General features: G+C 44.4%; 1 protein-coding gene across 4 annotated transcripts in view; it reads left to right on the top strand.

Moving 5' to 3' along the window:
* Positions 1–17,406, top strand: part of LOC146817852 (amine sulfotransferase-like) — a 388,273-nt gene that overhangs the window by 246,336 nt on the left and 124,531 nt on the right. For all 4 annotated transcript variants that reach the window (XR_014963025.1, XM_085611332.1, XM_085611333.1 and 1 more), the window contains one exon: positions 16,244–16,370. Coding sequence is in view for 3 of the 4 variants with exons in the window: in XM_085611332.1 (XP_085467458.1) it covers positions 16,244–16,370 (127 nt within the window). In the remaining variant the exon portion in view is untranslated. The remainder of the gene's footprint in view (positions 1–16,243; positions 16,371–17,406) is intronic.

Raw genomic sequence — 17,406 nt, 5'->3', positions numbered from 1 at the left:
AAGCCCCAGGCCAGAGCTGACATATATAATGGTAATAATGTTTATTACCATTTTATTTTTCAGCAACCAACCTGTCCCAAACTGAGTGTCAGGACAGGGCGGGGCAGCAGGGAGCTGTGTGCTAAAGTTTAAAATACACATGTCTCTTTGGCCGGCCATCTTGCGACGGGCAGTCAGACATCCACATTTTAAACTTCTCTACCATAACTGTCTTAGACAACTGGGTTAGAGAACGCACAAACCTCCAGTGCTCTTGTGAGAGCTGAGGGAGGCCGCTCCCTCCAATCCTGGCGCTGCTCTCATGCTGGTGAGAGCAGCGCCAGGATTGGTTAGGGGAGTTGGCTGGGTCCTGCGTTGGACCCTACCTTGAGAGAAGACCGAAGGAGGAGGACGTTGCATTGCACATGCAGGTTAGTGTATTTTCTTTTTTTTATGTTACCCGCCTCACCACCCTTGGTACGGCCACTGGTGTGAACTGCGTGTTTTAATTTTTTGGGGGACATTAGAATGTGTTATATCTTTCTCTTCTGTGCCTTTTATTACATGTTGTAAGGTAACTCCGTTTTGATGGTAAACCAAGTTTTATGGCCAAATTAGGATTACAAGTTTGTAGAACACCACATAGAATTTCTGCACATTTTGCTTAGGAATAAACAAGCGAATTGTGTGCTGGGAAAAGGGCTCAGAATGGGAGAATACATGTGGGAATTAGTGCAAAAAAATTGATCCCCACTTCCATTCCGAATTACAGAGTTAAAACTCTGAGTGGTCTGGTAATTGCACAACCTGAAATGACTCTATTTCAGTGCCATTGGTATTTCGGGGTCTGGGATTACCAATGCTGTGTGATTGCACATTTTGTGACGTAGGTCTATGTGTTCTGTGGAAAATAATTTTTCAGAATACCTGAAAGCAAATTTGGAAGACGTGGCATGAATACTCCTTTTGGAAGCCCAGCAGCTGTGGTTGGATATCAGATACCATTTACAGAAATACATTCTGACAAACATTTTGTATCCTAAATACCAGCTACAAAAATAACATCCCAATCGGTACAGAGTTTCTATTATTCACTCCTTTGGAGAGATATTTTTGGAAAAAGACATTTAGGACACTATATGCCAAGCAGTTTCCTGGCTATGATATTCTCGTAACCAAACAATTGGAAAGGGAAAGCAGAAGGTACAGTCTGCCCTAATCAACGACTCATCCCTTACAGTACCTCTGCTCATAGCCTGTCTATTATGTTAGTCAGTGCATCACTTGTGGTGCTCTCATATATCTAGGTATTTGCTCACATCAAAGACCTCCTTTTAAGGGATGCAGTTATTTCACTCACACATTGGTGACATGATTCATCGTAGGGGCACTCCTAGAGAGCAACAGGTGTTGCTCAGGGGGCTTATCGTGAGGTCTATTTGTGTCATTTTTGACTATTCCTTCTCTATTCTCCGTATGGGGTCTTATGTTGTTAATTTGGGTATACCTGGGAATATATGCTAAGTTTATTTAAACCCCCAATATAACAACGTTAGTTTCTGCCTTCGCTGTTATGTTATGCAGATTTGTAGAGTGCACTATCACCTGGGAGGGTATCCTGGTGCTTAGCAGGTGTGAGTCCAGCCAAACCTAGAGCTGCAAACTCGGGGCTGCCCTGGGGGCAGAAAATTCAGAGAAATAAGGGGCGGCTGCTTTAATCTACCACTCTGTTTTTTACTGTGCAGGCTGCACATGCCTGCACTTTACAGAGGAGACAGAGATCCCCTCGCAGCCGGGGGCAGGGAGTGACTGCTCTCCCTTTGTCCCCTCTAAAGGGATGTCCTGAAGGGGTGCACCGATAGTGCACACGGGTCCAACAGAGTCCCCTGGCATACCCCACTCAGGTGCAGTTTTACACAGCACCTGTCTATGAGGGAAATCTCTGCCCCCTTCTCCAAATCAGCCCATCTACTGCCTACAGCATCAGACGGGTGGATGGTGCTTCTGTCTCCTGCACAGGTGAGTTGGTGCCTTAGCTGGAGACAGCGCTCTGTTACTTCAAATGGGCTGCACCGGATAGAAGTGGAGATTGATTCATGGTACCCACTATGCATAAAAGGCGGACATTAGCAAGAATGGTATATTAAGCAAAACATCAATTTAACAATGGCCTCACTGGGCTTGAGCAGTTGAAGGTTTTTTGTTGTTCCTTTTTAATTATATTTTGAATATAATACTAATTTAGCATCCACATATCACAGCAAGCAATTTCAGAAATAATCATATCACAGTACCCTAGACATGACAGCACCACCGCCTTATTTACAGTAATGCTGTCATAGCTTTGAGCATATTGCAGCTTCGTATGACAAAAGGCCTATGTGTACATTGTTTTGTGACAGACTTGTGTATAATTTGTTATATCTCTCCCACTGAAGATCTATCCCCAGATTCAGCAGCTTGGCATGCCAGCCATCCCATAATTGAAGGTTATGGTGTGCTCTTGCAAACACGCTCTAGTCAAGGGTGGGCCCATACAAAGTCAGCCTTGTAGCTTGAGAATTAGAGAACTAGGGTCTCATTTGAATATTTGCATGTTCCATAAGCAGTCAGTTACTCTCATAAAGCCTAAACCTATCATTTGGTGAATAAAAAACACTCTTACATTGTTGTGTGGTCAAACTATTTTAATAAATCTACAAGCATTTAAAGTGCAGTTGGCAAACCTTCTAGTGCTTAGGCGGCACCTGCGTATGCCACCCACAGCGGGCGAATGTAAGAGCAGGGGGGTGCTGGCGCTTCCGTCAGCTGCCGCCCCATAATGGCTACAGATAAGAGTGGGGGGAGGCTGCTGGCAGCCGCCCCAGAAACTTCGGCCACCTGGGTCTGACCACCACCATGCCCCCCCCCCCTTGCTACGCCACTGCTTAAACATCAGTTGTCATTACTGTTCCTTTTGTGATTGTTGTAGAATTTAGAATGCTCCACTAACACCATAATCTGTCGCTATTGATTGTAAAAGATGATTTGTGACCAGGCAAATTCTGGAGAACAGCAAAAGGAACAAATCAATGAAAAATGAAAAGTAAAGCAGCCTATTCTAAACATGATGAGGACAAATCAGTAAGCCTGTAAATACACTAATTTCTTTCAATACTCACAGTACTAATCACAACATAATTATGCTTGCCCCATTCTAACATCACAGACAAATGATCTGCTCCATTCTTGAGTTTCTAATAATAATAAAATCCATACTTGTAAAGCGCAAGCATATCACCCCTTAAGGTATCAAGGCGTTGGGGGCAGTCGGGGAGATTAAGTGAGCTATAGCCAGGCGGGCAACTAAAGCCAAATTTCGGGGGGGCTGAAAAAGATTTCGGGGGGGGCTAAGTCTTCCAGCCATAGGCAGAGTGGCTGTAAGAAGGGGTGAAAACACAACAAAATCCTCATTAACGAGTAAATGGTCTTTTAAAGACCCGTGAAGTACTCTGGTACGGCTGCAATTAGACGGACGCCAGCCCGCGAGGCTGTCTCAGCCGGGCTGTCACATACGACGGGGGGGGGGGGGGCTGAAGCCCGGTGAGCCCAATGGGTGTTGCGCGCCTGGCTATAGCCCATAGTCACATGATGCTGAACTGATTCGCCATCAGCACTGGGGATCGAACTCTGATCCCGCACTCCGGAGTCGGCCTCTCTGGCCGCTGCCCCACACTTCTCCCCTTTGGTTAATATTTAATCACAATTGAGGCTGTTCTCCTAGTTCTAAAGACACAGGCGGTGTACGGACCAAAGACCAAGCCATGGTGGACTGATTTTATCTCAAGGCCATAGGGTCAGCTTTGTGGTGGGCTACCGAATTTAGCAGCTGTTCAGATTTGTGGGTATCACCAAGCGGTTGTACCTTGTTTCAATTTGCTGATTTTCACAAAATAGCTGCAAGTAACAGGTTGCACTTCGTTGCCCATATCACCACGCATTCATTTCACCACAGCAACATGCAAATCTTTTGTGATTTTGAATTCTGTGTCGATTGCTAAAAGTATTGCTCCAGCCTCGTTTCCATCAGCTGTCTGGACGAAGGCTGAAAATCCTTTCCATGCAGGGTCGAGCCTGTACAGAAAATAAACCAAGGGACCAAAATAAAAGTAACCCCTTTAGTGAATCAGATAGCTAAACAAGCATTGGAGATGCAATAAGTTTTGCATTTTTTTAAAGTTAGAGCTATTGGCATTGTAGATTGATCTGTATTTTGCGTACCAAGGGAGGTGTAAGGGAGCAGCTGTGGTCTTATTGTCGAGATGCTCTCTTACAGATTGATTGGCCAAAAGTAAACCAAGTAAGCCGAGACTATTTGTAAAATAAATACGTCAGTATCAGTTGGGGGTGTATCTATTAATTGTAATGTAACTGCGAGAGGGCATATTGATAGAATCGGGCCTTTGATGTTTTAAGGCACTATTGCAATATGTTACACACGGGACCATAACTTTCAGTTATATCTCCCCTGAGGCAGAAGCCGGGGGCTCTATCTTTCCCTTTTGTTACTTTGCACGAAAAAGATCGAATTTTGTTGTGCAGCGATTTTAAAACACTTGTGAACATTTTCACTTGCCATTTTTAAGATAGCTAAGAGACCGGACACTCGTGTGCACGATATTAGTCGCAACGAGGCTCCTTGTACCCGATCCTTCACTCCTGGGTCAGCCGATTAAGGTGCTCACGCCGCGGGGTCAAAGGGCGCTAGCCGCCATCTTACCGGGACAAAACAGGTTGCGGCGCGGGCGGGCGCAGCGGGCGCGCCGTCAGCGCGCCGAAGGTGCGCCAAAGGCAAGCCCGTCTGCGCCCGTCCGCGCCGGGTTCGGGCCGTGGGACGGAACCCCTGGTTCAACCACGCAAGGGGCCCAGATTACCTATTCCTCAGACTCCTTGTTCCAGCTCAGACCACACCACTATGATCAGAGCACTACAGACCACTATGATCCTGAGTTTGTGATTGGAGATGCTATCATCATATGTCCAGAATGTAAGTGCATCCCACCATTTATAAATAAATCAAGATATGGAAAGGCTGGAAATGAAACCAAAAATATTGTTGTGGCATTAATTAATGCGCGTTCAGCTGGTAGGCATAGACAAGAAATAGCGGATTTAATCCAGGACAATAATATAGATATTTTATTTATGACAGAAACATGGTTGGACGATACCTCTGACCCGGATTTAGTGATTGCAGTCCCACCGGATTTCTCCATCCAGAGAATGAACAGGCGAGGAAAGAAAGGGGGTGGCGTAGCAATAATATCCCGGTCTGTGTTTCCTATAAGAACTAATCCTATTCACTCCTCGTCCTGTGAAGCTTTACATTTTAATATCCTGCTCACACCTACATTTAATCTCAAAGGCATACTAATATACCAGCCACCGGGCCCCCGCAATGATTTTCTGTCTAATTTTAGCTCATTGCTGGAAACCCTAGCTATTGAAGACTCCTGTATGATACTAGGGGATTGGAATTTCCATTTAGATAAAACTGACGATATAGACACGCAAACGCTACTGGCAGATCTGGATGCCTTTGGCTTCTCTCTTGAGATTACCACATCCACACACGAGGCTGGCCACACGCTGGATGCTATTTTCTCTAATATCAATGGGCTAAGAATCTCGGATATTCTGCCACTTACGTGGTCCGACCATCATGCCATATTGGCCGGGATTATCATCAATTCTGTACATTGTAGGAAGCACGTGCCCAGAAATCAAGAGTACTTTAAAATTTGGAAAGATTTAGACTATGTCTCTTTTAAAGAGCACCTAGAAAGCTCACGTTCTAAGATTTACCCAGAAGCCAATACAGCTGCCAATCAGTACACCTCCTGGATTGGAAATGCGATTGAAACCCTTGTACCTATAAAATCTATATAAAAAAATAGGACGACACCATCTGCCCCATGGTTTAATGAGGAATTAAGAATAAAAAAGCAGCAATGCAGAACTCAGGAACGTTGCTGGCGTAGATCCTATGACACTGAGAGCAGAAGGAAATATAAAGACACTTTACACTGTTATAAAAAAATGATCAACGAGGCGAAGAAAAAGTTCTATACACAACAAATAGAGAATGCTAAGAACTCGAGCAAACAATTGTTTGGAGTAGTACAGCAGTTGGCAGGTAAAGTGGTAGATCTAGTCCCCCTCTCCTCGCAGAGCGTGTGCGACTCTCTAGCTAAATTCTTTTTTACTAAAGTAAATGATATCTATGTAGAATTCGCATCCAGGGATAATGTAGACAACAATTTTTCTAATCATGGGCGGCTGAACTGTTCCTTAGACCAATTTAAAGATATAGATACCGCACACATGAGGACCATCATACAGCAGATAAAATCGGGATCGGCAATGGATCCCTGCCCTCCAAAAATTCTTCTCCCAGTCTTGGAAACGATTATAGAGACTGTCACCTTAGTCTGTAATACTGTATTTAAAACAGGTAACTACCCAGATAGCCTAAAAAACATGACAATTAAACCTCTTCTTAAGAAACCCTCTTTGGACAAAGAGGAGCTTAAGAATTACAGACCTATTGCTGGACTACCATTCCTGGCAAAAGTGTTTGAGAAGGCTATAAATTCCCAGCTGGCAGAATATATAGAACAACATAAATTGCTGGACGACACACAATTTGGCTTCCGTAAGCTTCATGGCACGGAGACGGCCTTGATTAAAGCCGCAGACGACATTAGAGTCATCAAAGACCAAGGTGGGACAGCAGTATTAATACTGCTGGACCTCTCGGCGGCCTTCGACACGGTCAATCACTCCATCTTGATTGACCGTGTCGGAAATCTAGGCATTCAAGCAAAAGCCAAGGATCTGCTCGCCTCCTTCTTATCAGGCAGAACACAGGCGGTAACGCTAGGCCCTTTTAAATCTGCAAATCTGGCGTTACCTTGTGGGGTTCCGCAGGGCTCATCCCTAAGTCCGAAACTTTTTAATATCTATGTTTCGGACTTAGCTAGGGTGATTAAACAACACCGGATGAGCCTGACCTCTTATGCGGATGATACCCAGCTTGTGCTTGCCATTAAGAACGATGGGGAGGAGGTAGCGGCAAGGTTCCAGGATGGTATGCTGGCAATCAGAGATTGGATGGAAGAGAATTGCCTGAAATTAAATTCTGAGAAGACCGAGGTGATCACCTTTGGGAAACTTTCCCCAGGGTGGTCATCCGTCTGGTGGCCTCCATCCATGGGAACGCTGCCGACTCCGGTATCTAAAGATAGGAACCTAGGTATCATCTTCGATGATAAACTTAATTTCGCCTCTCATGCAAATCAGATGGCCTCAACTGCATTTCAGAAATTAAGGATTATTAAAAAAGTCATTCCGTTCCTATCTGATAATGCGGCTAAAACAGCGGTGAGCACTTTTGTTCTCTCATCTTTAGACTACTGTAATGGCCTTTTTGCAAATGCTCAAACATGGGTGATAGCGAAAATGCAGTCAATCCAGAATGCGGCGGCAAGATTGCTTTCTAAAACCCCCAAATTTGCTTCTATTAGTCAAACCATCAGGGATTATCATTGGCTTACAATCAGGAATAGGATCAAATTTAAGACCTTATGTCTTACTTTCAAAGCCCTAAACAAGCAAGGCCCACAAGTTCTTCAAGATCAACTAACCTTATATCAACCCACCAGATCCCTAAGATCTGTGACTAGTTTACAAATCACTGTCCCACGTACAAAACTGTGTCTTGGAGAGACAGACGTTTTGTGGTATCAGCAGCTAGAATGTGGAATGTGTTACCACCACACATCAAACGAAGTCACACTCTCCTTCAGTTCAGGAAATTACTGAAAACTTGGTTATTTAACCAATAATCATGCCTACTGTATCTGCTATATTTCACCCCTTCTGATTATTGCTGAAAGTCATAGCGCCAAGACGCCTACGGGCAAACGTTGCGCTTAATAAATTGTAAAAATAAATAAATAAATAAATGTATGCAGGATGTAGGGACTGATGGAGGCGGGGTGCTCATAAAGGAGGGCACAACACCGCTGGCTCTGTAGCACCGTGGCCTGTGCTGCCCGGAAGCGTCATACTAAAGTATGCCAGCCCCCAACCACCAATTCCATATGCAGCACCTTTACAGTGATGCTCGTATCCTTAATCATTGGGCAGCATAGCAGATTGCTTTGTTGATAAAGGCCATAAATTAGACAGACAGGGTCTGATGTTCTGCAGACCAGGGGGGGGCTGAACAAGGATGCCACTTCTCACTGTTCTTTTCTTCATCTTGGTACCGTGTATGGGGACAAATTCCCCGGTGTCCTTACAAATGCCAATAAAGTTTGTTGTCAAAAAAAAAAAAATTAGACAGACAGACAGACATCCAGGTGAGCACACACAGACACATGTGAACAGAAACAGACAAGCATGCGGATGCATAAAAAGACATATATGCAAGCCTATTGATACATATAAAATGCTAAACTAAAGCACCAGTTAGTCAGATGAGAAGTCATGCAAACCTTCTTTAAGCAGTTATCCCACACAAAAATTAAATACCAGTACAAAGTGCACTGGTATTATGGATGAAAAGGTCAAACAAGCAAAATAAAAGTTTAATACAGCGGAACACCGCAAACATTTATATATTAAATCAATCAGTGATGGGAATTAATAAAACTGCCAGGGTTGTAATTTCCTGGAGGTTAGAGAAGCTATGTGGCATTTAATTAAGATGGATGGCTGAGCATGACACCCCTGTGTCTGTGCTGGAGGTGTTTATTGTCCCAGGAGAGCCGCAAAATCTCCTGTGAAGCAGAGAGTTGAGGAGTGTCCGCATTTTCCAGCCCCTTTATTAAAAGCTGAAGGAGAAAACATTCTTCTGAGCTGCGAGGGGGTGCGGCATCAAGGCATGCCAGGAGGCAAACTAGGAAGCACGATGTTTTTAAGTTTAGTATGTATATGTGTTTGCTAAAATCATGAATGGAAGAAAAACCTTTATTCTACAAGTCTATAATAACGAGAAAGAGTCTATGTGTAAAAAATAGGCACACAGGCGGGTAGGTTTGCGTGCATGAATGTGTGGGTGCGAGGGTTTTGGTACAGGCTGATAAAAGGGGCACCAACACTAACAAGCATTTGCAATGCAACAAGTCTCGCATTTGGGATAGTTAGAGCTATTGTGTTTTACCTATGTGTTTTGGTTTGCAGTGAAGTAGCCTTTGGGACCTTATAAGTGTTTCGCGATGCACTTTCTAGCATAAGTAAATAAATAAATCCATACAAAAGATACGCACGATCGGACCTTGTGTAATGTATGGGGAGGAGCAGAGAGAGAGGCAACAGAAAACCAGGAGGAAGAGAGTGCAGGACACACTGCACATGTCTGGAGCAGCAGTAAGGCATCTCTGGCAGTGACACCCAAGCTGATCCCTGGGAGTTTAAGGGGGTGGGATTACAGCGGGAGACAATATGAAGGGAGAGACTGAAATAAAGATAAGGAGAGAGACAGCACAACTGTGAAAGTGCCCCTACAATCCGCGTCTTGGTCCCTGCACAGTTAGGTGAGACAGCAGAACAGAGAGAGGGAGGGCCCAGGAAGAGAGCGCAGGAAGAGGATAGGGAGACAGCAAGGAGCTGTATTGAGATCTCTGTGACACACAGTCCACACACAGTCCTACAGCAAGCTGATCCCTGGTGTTTAGGGGTGGGAGGGGGGTGGTGACCACAGACAGATTGAGGGGGCAGTTGAGGAATGGGCGGGGGAGGGTGTGAGAGAGACAGGAGGAGTAAGAGCTCAGGTAGGCAGTCGGTGCATGTCTGAAGACATCTCTGGCGATGACTCCCATCCCACAGCCAGCGGATGCAGAGAACGGGAGGAGGAAAGACAGCAGGCAGCAGCGGCAGAGAGAGGAAGAGGACTGCGCAGGAGATACAGAGAGAGGCTTGAGGGGTGAGAAGAGAAAGTGGGGATGAAAGGACGAGCAGAAAATGAAACGAAGTTACAGAATCCTATTTCGTTTTTGATCAATATTTTGAAAAACTGCAGTGGGGAGGAGGAGCATAGAAGTTGTTACATAGAGAACACAGACAGTAGAATGGGGTGGTGGAGTAGTTGGAAGCTCTCGACAGATATTATCAGTCTATTTTGTATATCGAGCTGTGAAGTGAGCTTCACTTGAGGGGCTAATGGATTGTTTGTGGGGATTATTTGAACTTAAATTGGCAGAAAATGTGTATCTGAAGAAGCGTCTAGAGCAATTTGGAGAACCAAGGTTGCTAGGGAGGGCGATAGGGGCTTTGTGGAGACCTAGGAGAGCTTTTCCACAGCTAGGTCCATGCCGAAAGCTCAGGCAGTTCAGGGCATTACTTTGCATTCTGGTACTCGTCCGATGTACCGCATGACACATTCCAGAAAGCAAAGAAACCTATTTTGGATAGGCACAGATGAACTTTAAATTATACCAACGTAATTTCATATTTTCATAGTCGGAAATGCATCTGTTGAAATATTGCTGCAAGGATGGTGTATTGTTAGCCAGTAGGTCAGCTTACCACAAGGCTGCAGGAGCCTGCTCGGCTGGTGGTAGTATTAAAAAGCGATAACTTGCGAGTTCCCACCTACCCAAAGTCTGCTTGTGAAAGCACAAAATTAACTTTGTTCTACGGGTAGTGTCAATGCCTTCAAACTTGCTTTGCAAGTAATAGTTAGGCGGTCAAGGTAAGGTTCCTCACCAGTACTTGATAACGAAGATGGCGAGATGCACACACGCAGTCGTGTCCGAAAAGGAAAACAAAGCCTGCGACAAATTGTCGGCTGGTGTTTTGCAATTGTTTTTGTACAGCCCAAGTATTTTGCCAGCAGTTCTTGCTCATGCTTAACATCTTTGTAAACATAGTGCAGCAAGAGTTTTTGCATCAAACTGCTGGGTTAACAAGCATTGTCAATGCAATAGGACCGATTGCATTGCAAATGCTTAAGTTTAAAACTGTGTGCGGCGCCGCTTGAAGGACACCGCGCTTGGTTTTTTATTTTATTTACTTTAACACTGAGCGCGGTGTCCTTGAAGAAGGTGCTGCTCTCAGTTTTTAAGTAAAAAACAAACAAACAAACAAAAAGAGCGCGGTGTCCCTGAAGTAGACGCCGCGAAAGACGCGCAAAAATATAAATAAATAAAGTGAGTGCGGTAACCCTAGCGGGCGCCACACTCATTAAAGAAATAAATAAAGATAGAATTTAGAGGGCATAGCACTGCAGCATTGTGCTTCATGGACAAATAACAAAAAGAAAGTGCCTACCAAGAAATTGAAGGAGATGGTCTAACGCCGCAAGCAAACGATCTAGTCCGGGTGGGCGGGGCCTAAAGGGGACAGGACGGAGGCCAGCGTTTACCATAAAGGATGACGCCGGTCAATAGAAAGGATGGGCAGAGCTTCCATTCCACTTCTAAAATCGCCTCGATTACAATAGATCTCGCAGAGCGAGCAACGCATGCGCTGCAACGCTAGGCGACACCTAAAAACTTGTTAAACAAAGCAACGGAAGAGCAGTAAAGGTGGCTATAAGGGCTGACCTGTGAAGCGTAATCGCTGAGTGTATGTAGGGAGGAAGGAGCGCTTGAGTGGGAGACTGCATGCATGTGGGCTGAATGGTCACAGGCCATGCCCTGAGCCTACACACTTCAACTGTGCCCGGTTTGTACTGCACACAGGACATTATCAGTACAGGGCATTACCACAGACTCTCTGTTGAGTCCTCGGAGGCCATGTCATGTGTGCCCAGAGGACAGTAGAGAAGCACAGGTAATGGCGTGCACTGTGATGCACAGAGGGTGAGGGCTCTATACAGTGAGTACATAGCACAGTCAGAGGGGAAGAGGGGGAGCTCTGTGTCAAACAGCAAAATTTTGCACTCGACAAGCTTCGACCTTTGTTTAATGTGCAGAAGGCGCAGGCAGAGAGAGCCCTAAATGCACACTGGATGGTTTGCCTTGTGCACTCTGCACAGGACCTGAGGCCACAAACCTGGCCTGTAAGTAGAGCATAAGGAATGACGAAAGTGTATTTCATAACATTCACTGGAAGAAGCTGCAGTTTAATATTCCTGTTAAAAACATTCTCTTCAATGTTATGTTATGTTATGTTATGTTATGTTATGTTATGTTATTGAGTTTTATAGCGCGCACAGCTACTCCTAGGAGTGTCCCGGCACGAGCCTGGAAGGATCCAGAGAGGGGAAAATTAAAACAAGAAAGTTTTGAGCTGTTTTTTAAACTGACTAACTTCTTTAATAGCGCGTAGAGAAACGGGAAGCGAGTTCCAGGCCAACATAAGGCACAAGCTGAGTTAGTTAACTTTGGCTGGAGAACGGTAAGTTTTCATTCAATGCTACCCTGAAAAAGTACATATTTACAAATAAAGCTAGTTACCCACTCCTAACAACCAAACCAGCGCATTGCTTATGGCCTCACATGTGACATCAAAAATATTTGATTTTGCGCCACCACTGATTTCATCAGTAGTGTATAGGGGTGGGGAGGCTGTTTTTGGACATTCAGAGCAGCCGACTTTTTGAAATGGATGACCAGGTTACAGTCCCGACCTTGATTTGATTCAACGTCCTGAGGAAAGCAAGTGCCTCTGAATGGCGTTATTTTGTGAAACTCCCCACATCCGGATGTGGACAAACTGGTTATTAGCTCCTAGTTAGAGGGGCTTCCGCTGCTATAAACTCATATGTCTACCAGGGGCGTCTGGATTACTTCAGGCCCCCAAGCTAAGTGGCCTCATGCCAGATACATTCAGAAGTCCCTTGTAGTCAACAGCATATTGCATTTTTTCACACATTACTTCTAGGCTAAGTATCTCTGCGTCCACTCTGGTGTGTTTGATGCAAACACTGCATTCTGGGAGTCGTAGTTTACTAGGATGTGGCATAACGGGCAAAGCTGCTGACTTCGGAACTGGGAAACGAGCATCGGCATCGGCTCAACGTCCTGTGATTCTGGGCAAATCACTTAATCTCCCTCTGCCTACCAAAAAATTAATGAGTCTTTGTGTAATGTAACTGGTGTTCATGTAATGCGCTCCATTGCCTTTGGGTTGAGTTTGCGCTATATAAAACTCTAAACAAAATTACTGTTGAATTCTTCCCAGCACATCTCCCCCCTGCCCTGCTGCTTCGTCAGTGGACAGCTGTTTGAGACAGACCGAGGAAAGCAGCCGTCCTGGGAATAAATCAGTAATGCACGACTGTTTATACAATGCACCAAAGCTTGATTGGAGTGGCATTTAGGTTCACAAGTGCTGCGAAAGATTTATAGTTATTGCAACAGTTTTACAGAAGGGTGACTTTACAACATACCTCGTCAACCCCATTAGTGAAAGCCAAACCTCAATTTCCAGAATGCGATGCGGTGTAGGCTAAAAGAGCAGGGCTGCTGGAGGTGCCAGAGAGGACATGGGTCTTCCTGGCAGCGGACCCTGGGTTCCATATTAGCGCTTCAGATAGCTCAACAGGGGAGGGTCGGAAGCCTCCATGGGCAGCTACGGTTTCCACTACAGCAATGTGTAGTTATATGAGTGAGCCGCCGTGGGTAGAGTTACACGTGTGGGCAGTAACTCACACTGGCCACTAGAACTCTCACTATCAAAGGCCCACATATAGCAACTACACTAGTGATCACCTCGTGCTCCCCAGTTCAAGAAGGCAGTAAAGGAAACAGGAAGTAAACAGTGCTAGCAGTCCTGTCTACTTCCTATAGAGCTCATCCCTTGCCCTTCCTCGGACCTTCAGCAGTACACAGGAGGCTCTAGAGAGGGTAAGGGTGAGACAGTAAGTCAAGCTTTCAATGTCATCAGAAGATCAAGGGACACCTTACGTCACTTTTGCTAATTCTGCCATCTTGGGGATTCGACATCCAAGCAGAAGTCTGTCTGGGGATAGCCAGTGGCGTAGGAACGGGAGTGCGCTGGGTGCAGGCCGCCCCGGGTGTCATCACTGAGGGGGGTGACAAAATGGCAAAAATATGTGTTTTAAACACATATTTTTGCTATTTTGTCAAGCGGGGGGTGACAAGTGTCATCACTGAAGGGGTGACAAAAAGGCAAAAATATGTGTTCTAGACACATATTTTTGCCATTTTATCAAGCCCGGGGTGACAAGAAATGTTCCGCACCGGGTACCACCTGACCTTGCTACGACACTCGGGAAAGCCTGGGCTACACAAAGTCCGTCTGGGAAAACCAAGAGTGTGCTTCTAGAAGGGTATTCACCGGTGAGCAAAGCAGATCCAGAAATGTCACCGGAAGACACACAGTACAAACAAGGCAGTATTTGATTATAACAGATTCAGCTTGCTGGTCATGTTGTTAAGGGAGGCGGGCATAGGGAGGAGGAGGCAGATGTACCCGATGAAAGGGAGCGAAGAGCAGCTGTTCAGAAAGCTGCGAGGGGTGGGAGGTGTTGTTCTGGGAATAGCAGGATCATTACCTAAACTGGGGGCAGCAGGGAGTATACAGCAAAAGACAAATCAGTGCACTGAAGGAAAACATAAGGCCCATTGTGAAATGATTTGTGTAGCAGGGCCAATCCCCGGACAGAACAAAAGGAGGGACTATTAAGTGTATTCACCAATGATAAGCCAGCATTTCTAAAGGACAGTAGGAGGGAACCAATGAAAAAGATGGGCTTTTTTTTAAGTCCATATCCTAGATACTACATGTTTCTTCAAGACCTAAAAAGCGGCCCATGTTTGCAAATTGTGGCCGTTCTGGACTTGTAAAGATATGCTGTGTATGTGTTTTGCAAGGTACGGAAGGTATGCACTGGCTAAAGGAAATGTTTGTTTTAATGTTGGGGAAATTAACAATAAAAATGACCCAGTAGACCTGGAATCTAGCCGACAAACAGCCAAAACACCGGCCCACAAACTGGCCTCTAGCCCTTCTGGAACTGCTATAGTGCTCTAAAGGCCAGCCCGACCCTGTTTCCATGCTGGGACATTCCAAGGAGCCGTTGATTTGCCAAACACCAACATTGTTAGAGTGTGGCTCTCACACAAAGACTGCACCAGAGAGCGTGGAATTCACATGAGAGCTGTAGTTTAAAAAAACTTCCAGTGAGTTACACAAAGATTGTTCCTGAAAAAACACAAAAGCCATGCAAGAGCAGAACTCTTGGGAGAAGGCAGGGTTTGATAATGGACACCTGCAATCCCTGCCCGCAGGGATTGGCATTGGTGGACCTTTTTGGTCTATAGACTTCTAAGGCAGGTTGCACCTCACTTAGATGTGTTTAATAACTGTAAGAAAGGACCCGTCATAACTTTCATGCATGATCTACGGCCATGATGGGGGAGGCAATTGCGGCACTGATGTGATGCGGGAACATGAAGTGGGAAACCCTGGCATCCTTTTCAAACATATTAGGGGTTTTTTCTTTATTGAAAAGCCTCCTTTGACCTCTGTGTCTTAGGCCTAAAGCATGGTTAATCTCGAAGAAATCTGGAAAGCCCACCTTTCCTTTAGGTCACCAGGGCTGCTGACTTCTTTAGATTGGGTGTACACCTCTTCTCAGAGACATTCATTAAGTTATTTAGCAAGTGAGTGATCAATCTGCAAATGACAATTTCATTCATAGTTCTTCAGAGACATGAAAAGAACCTTTACAAATGAAAATTATTGTGCAGGACTGAAGATAAATCCATGAATTGATCTTTTCAAGAACGAAAATGCAAATGTCAATGAACTCTAATTGAAAAAAAGTAATATACACGTTTGAGGACATTTAGAAACTGTCTGGCTATGCGCTCATGATCTCATGAAAATATATATTGTGGGTATTTCGCTATGCTAAAGTAAGCGTGGACTGTCATTTGAAGTTTCAGAGCCATCAACTACATTTTTATACCTAACTCAGCTACAAAAATATGTAATATTTGCGGTGACATCTGCATATCTCTTTGCAAATCAGGCCTTTGCACACACTACATACCCCTGGTCTTGTTGCTGGTTAAAATGTTGAGATCCTCAATTTTTTCCATGTTCCACTATTTTATGTAGTCGACCCCTACTTTTCCCTCAAAATCGTACCTGGGAAATATATTGTTGACTGTTTCATTATGACCTTACAACTCCAAGTTGTTCAAGTTAGAAGTGTTGGAAGGGAAAACAGTTGTATGGTATTAATGTACTCTTGCTAGAAAGAGAAGCTATTTACATTTCTCTTTGATATGTATTGTTGCAGGTTATCTACATAACGAGAAACCCTAAAGATGTTTTAACTTCCTTTTACTATTTTGAAAAGATGATGCCCTCAATTACACCATCACCAACTTTTGAGCACTTCATGGAGACATTTTGTGAAGGGGAAGGTAATTTTAACTTTTTTTATGTTTTACTTGTTTATGAATTAATACACTGCGTTGATTTAAACCACTTAATAGTGTCCCCATTGTATAGAATCAATATTTCTCTAAGTATTACCACCTGGCAGAACTAACTTTTCTATTTAGAGCGGATGTACCTAACGGGAATGATTTAAAATGTGTACTCCTAGGAGCAGGTGGTTTTAGGTGTGATGTTCTGAGTTGAGATGCAAAGTTATAGGGATTGCATCAGTCTCAGAGAGATCTTTTTCCCATGTTCACAGATTGGTACCTCAACAAACAATTCAATAAGCAGTCTAGGTCTCTGAGGTCTCCAAGTGACTCAGTTTACACTGTCAGTTCAGTGCTTCAGGGCTCATAGTTGTCAACTCACCTTTGAAATTCCCATAATCTGATCCATTTCTACTGGAGGATGCATTACAGTGAAAACTGTTGTACTACAATAAGGTGTTCTCCAAGTTCTAGACTTAGATCTCACTGCTAGTGATGAATGCCAAGTGAGTTGTCAAGAGCATAAAGTCCAAAGGCAGCTGCACTTGCAAAAAAGGGAGGAGACTGAGAGTCCAAACTAACCAGGTCCCAAAAGACAAGGCCATAACAGATACTGGACCTCGGCTTTGCCATTATGACTCTTTGGGTAGATCAGTGCTTAATTGTGTGGATGGTTGCAGGTGAAGCCACAGGCATTAATTTTTAGAGACCGGCACATATTTTTCCTCATCCGACTTTCACCCAGAGCAAGAGGGTAAAAAACTAAAAGAAGGGAAACAAAAAAAGGAAAAGAAAGCCGATAAAAACTGTGGGAAACAAAGCAAGGATTTTTAAAAAATCCCGAAAGAGTGAGATTTCAGCACTTATTCTATTATAAATTAGGCACTGTGGTAGACATGGGTGAGCCGCTAAAGTTTAATCTAGGTAGGTGTCAGAGGCAAGTATAGTTACAGTCATCACAGTTGCAAGGAATACTTTTAACAATATCTCATGTATATTTAGAATATTTACACCATAAACAGTCTAATGT

This window comes from Triturus cristatus, chromosome 6 (assembly GCF_964204655.1).
Source record: "Triturus cristatus chromosome 6, aTriCri1.1, whole genome shotgun sequence".
NCBI lineage: Eukaryota > Metazoa > Chordata > Amphibia > Caudata > Salamandridae > Triturus > Triturus cristatus.
The sequence above is the reverse complement of the archived record's forward strand: the minus strand, read 5'-3'. Positions and strand labels throughout refer to the sequence as shown.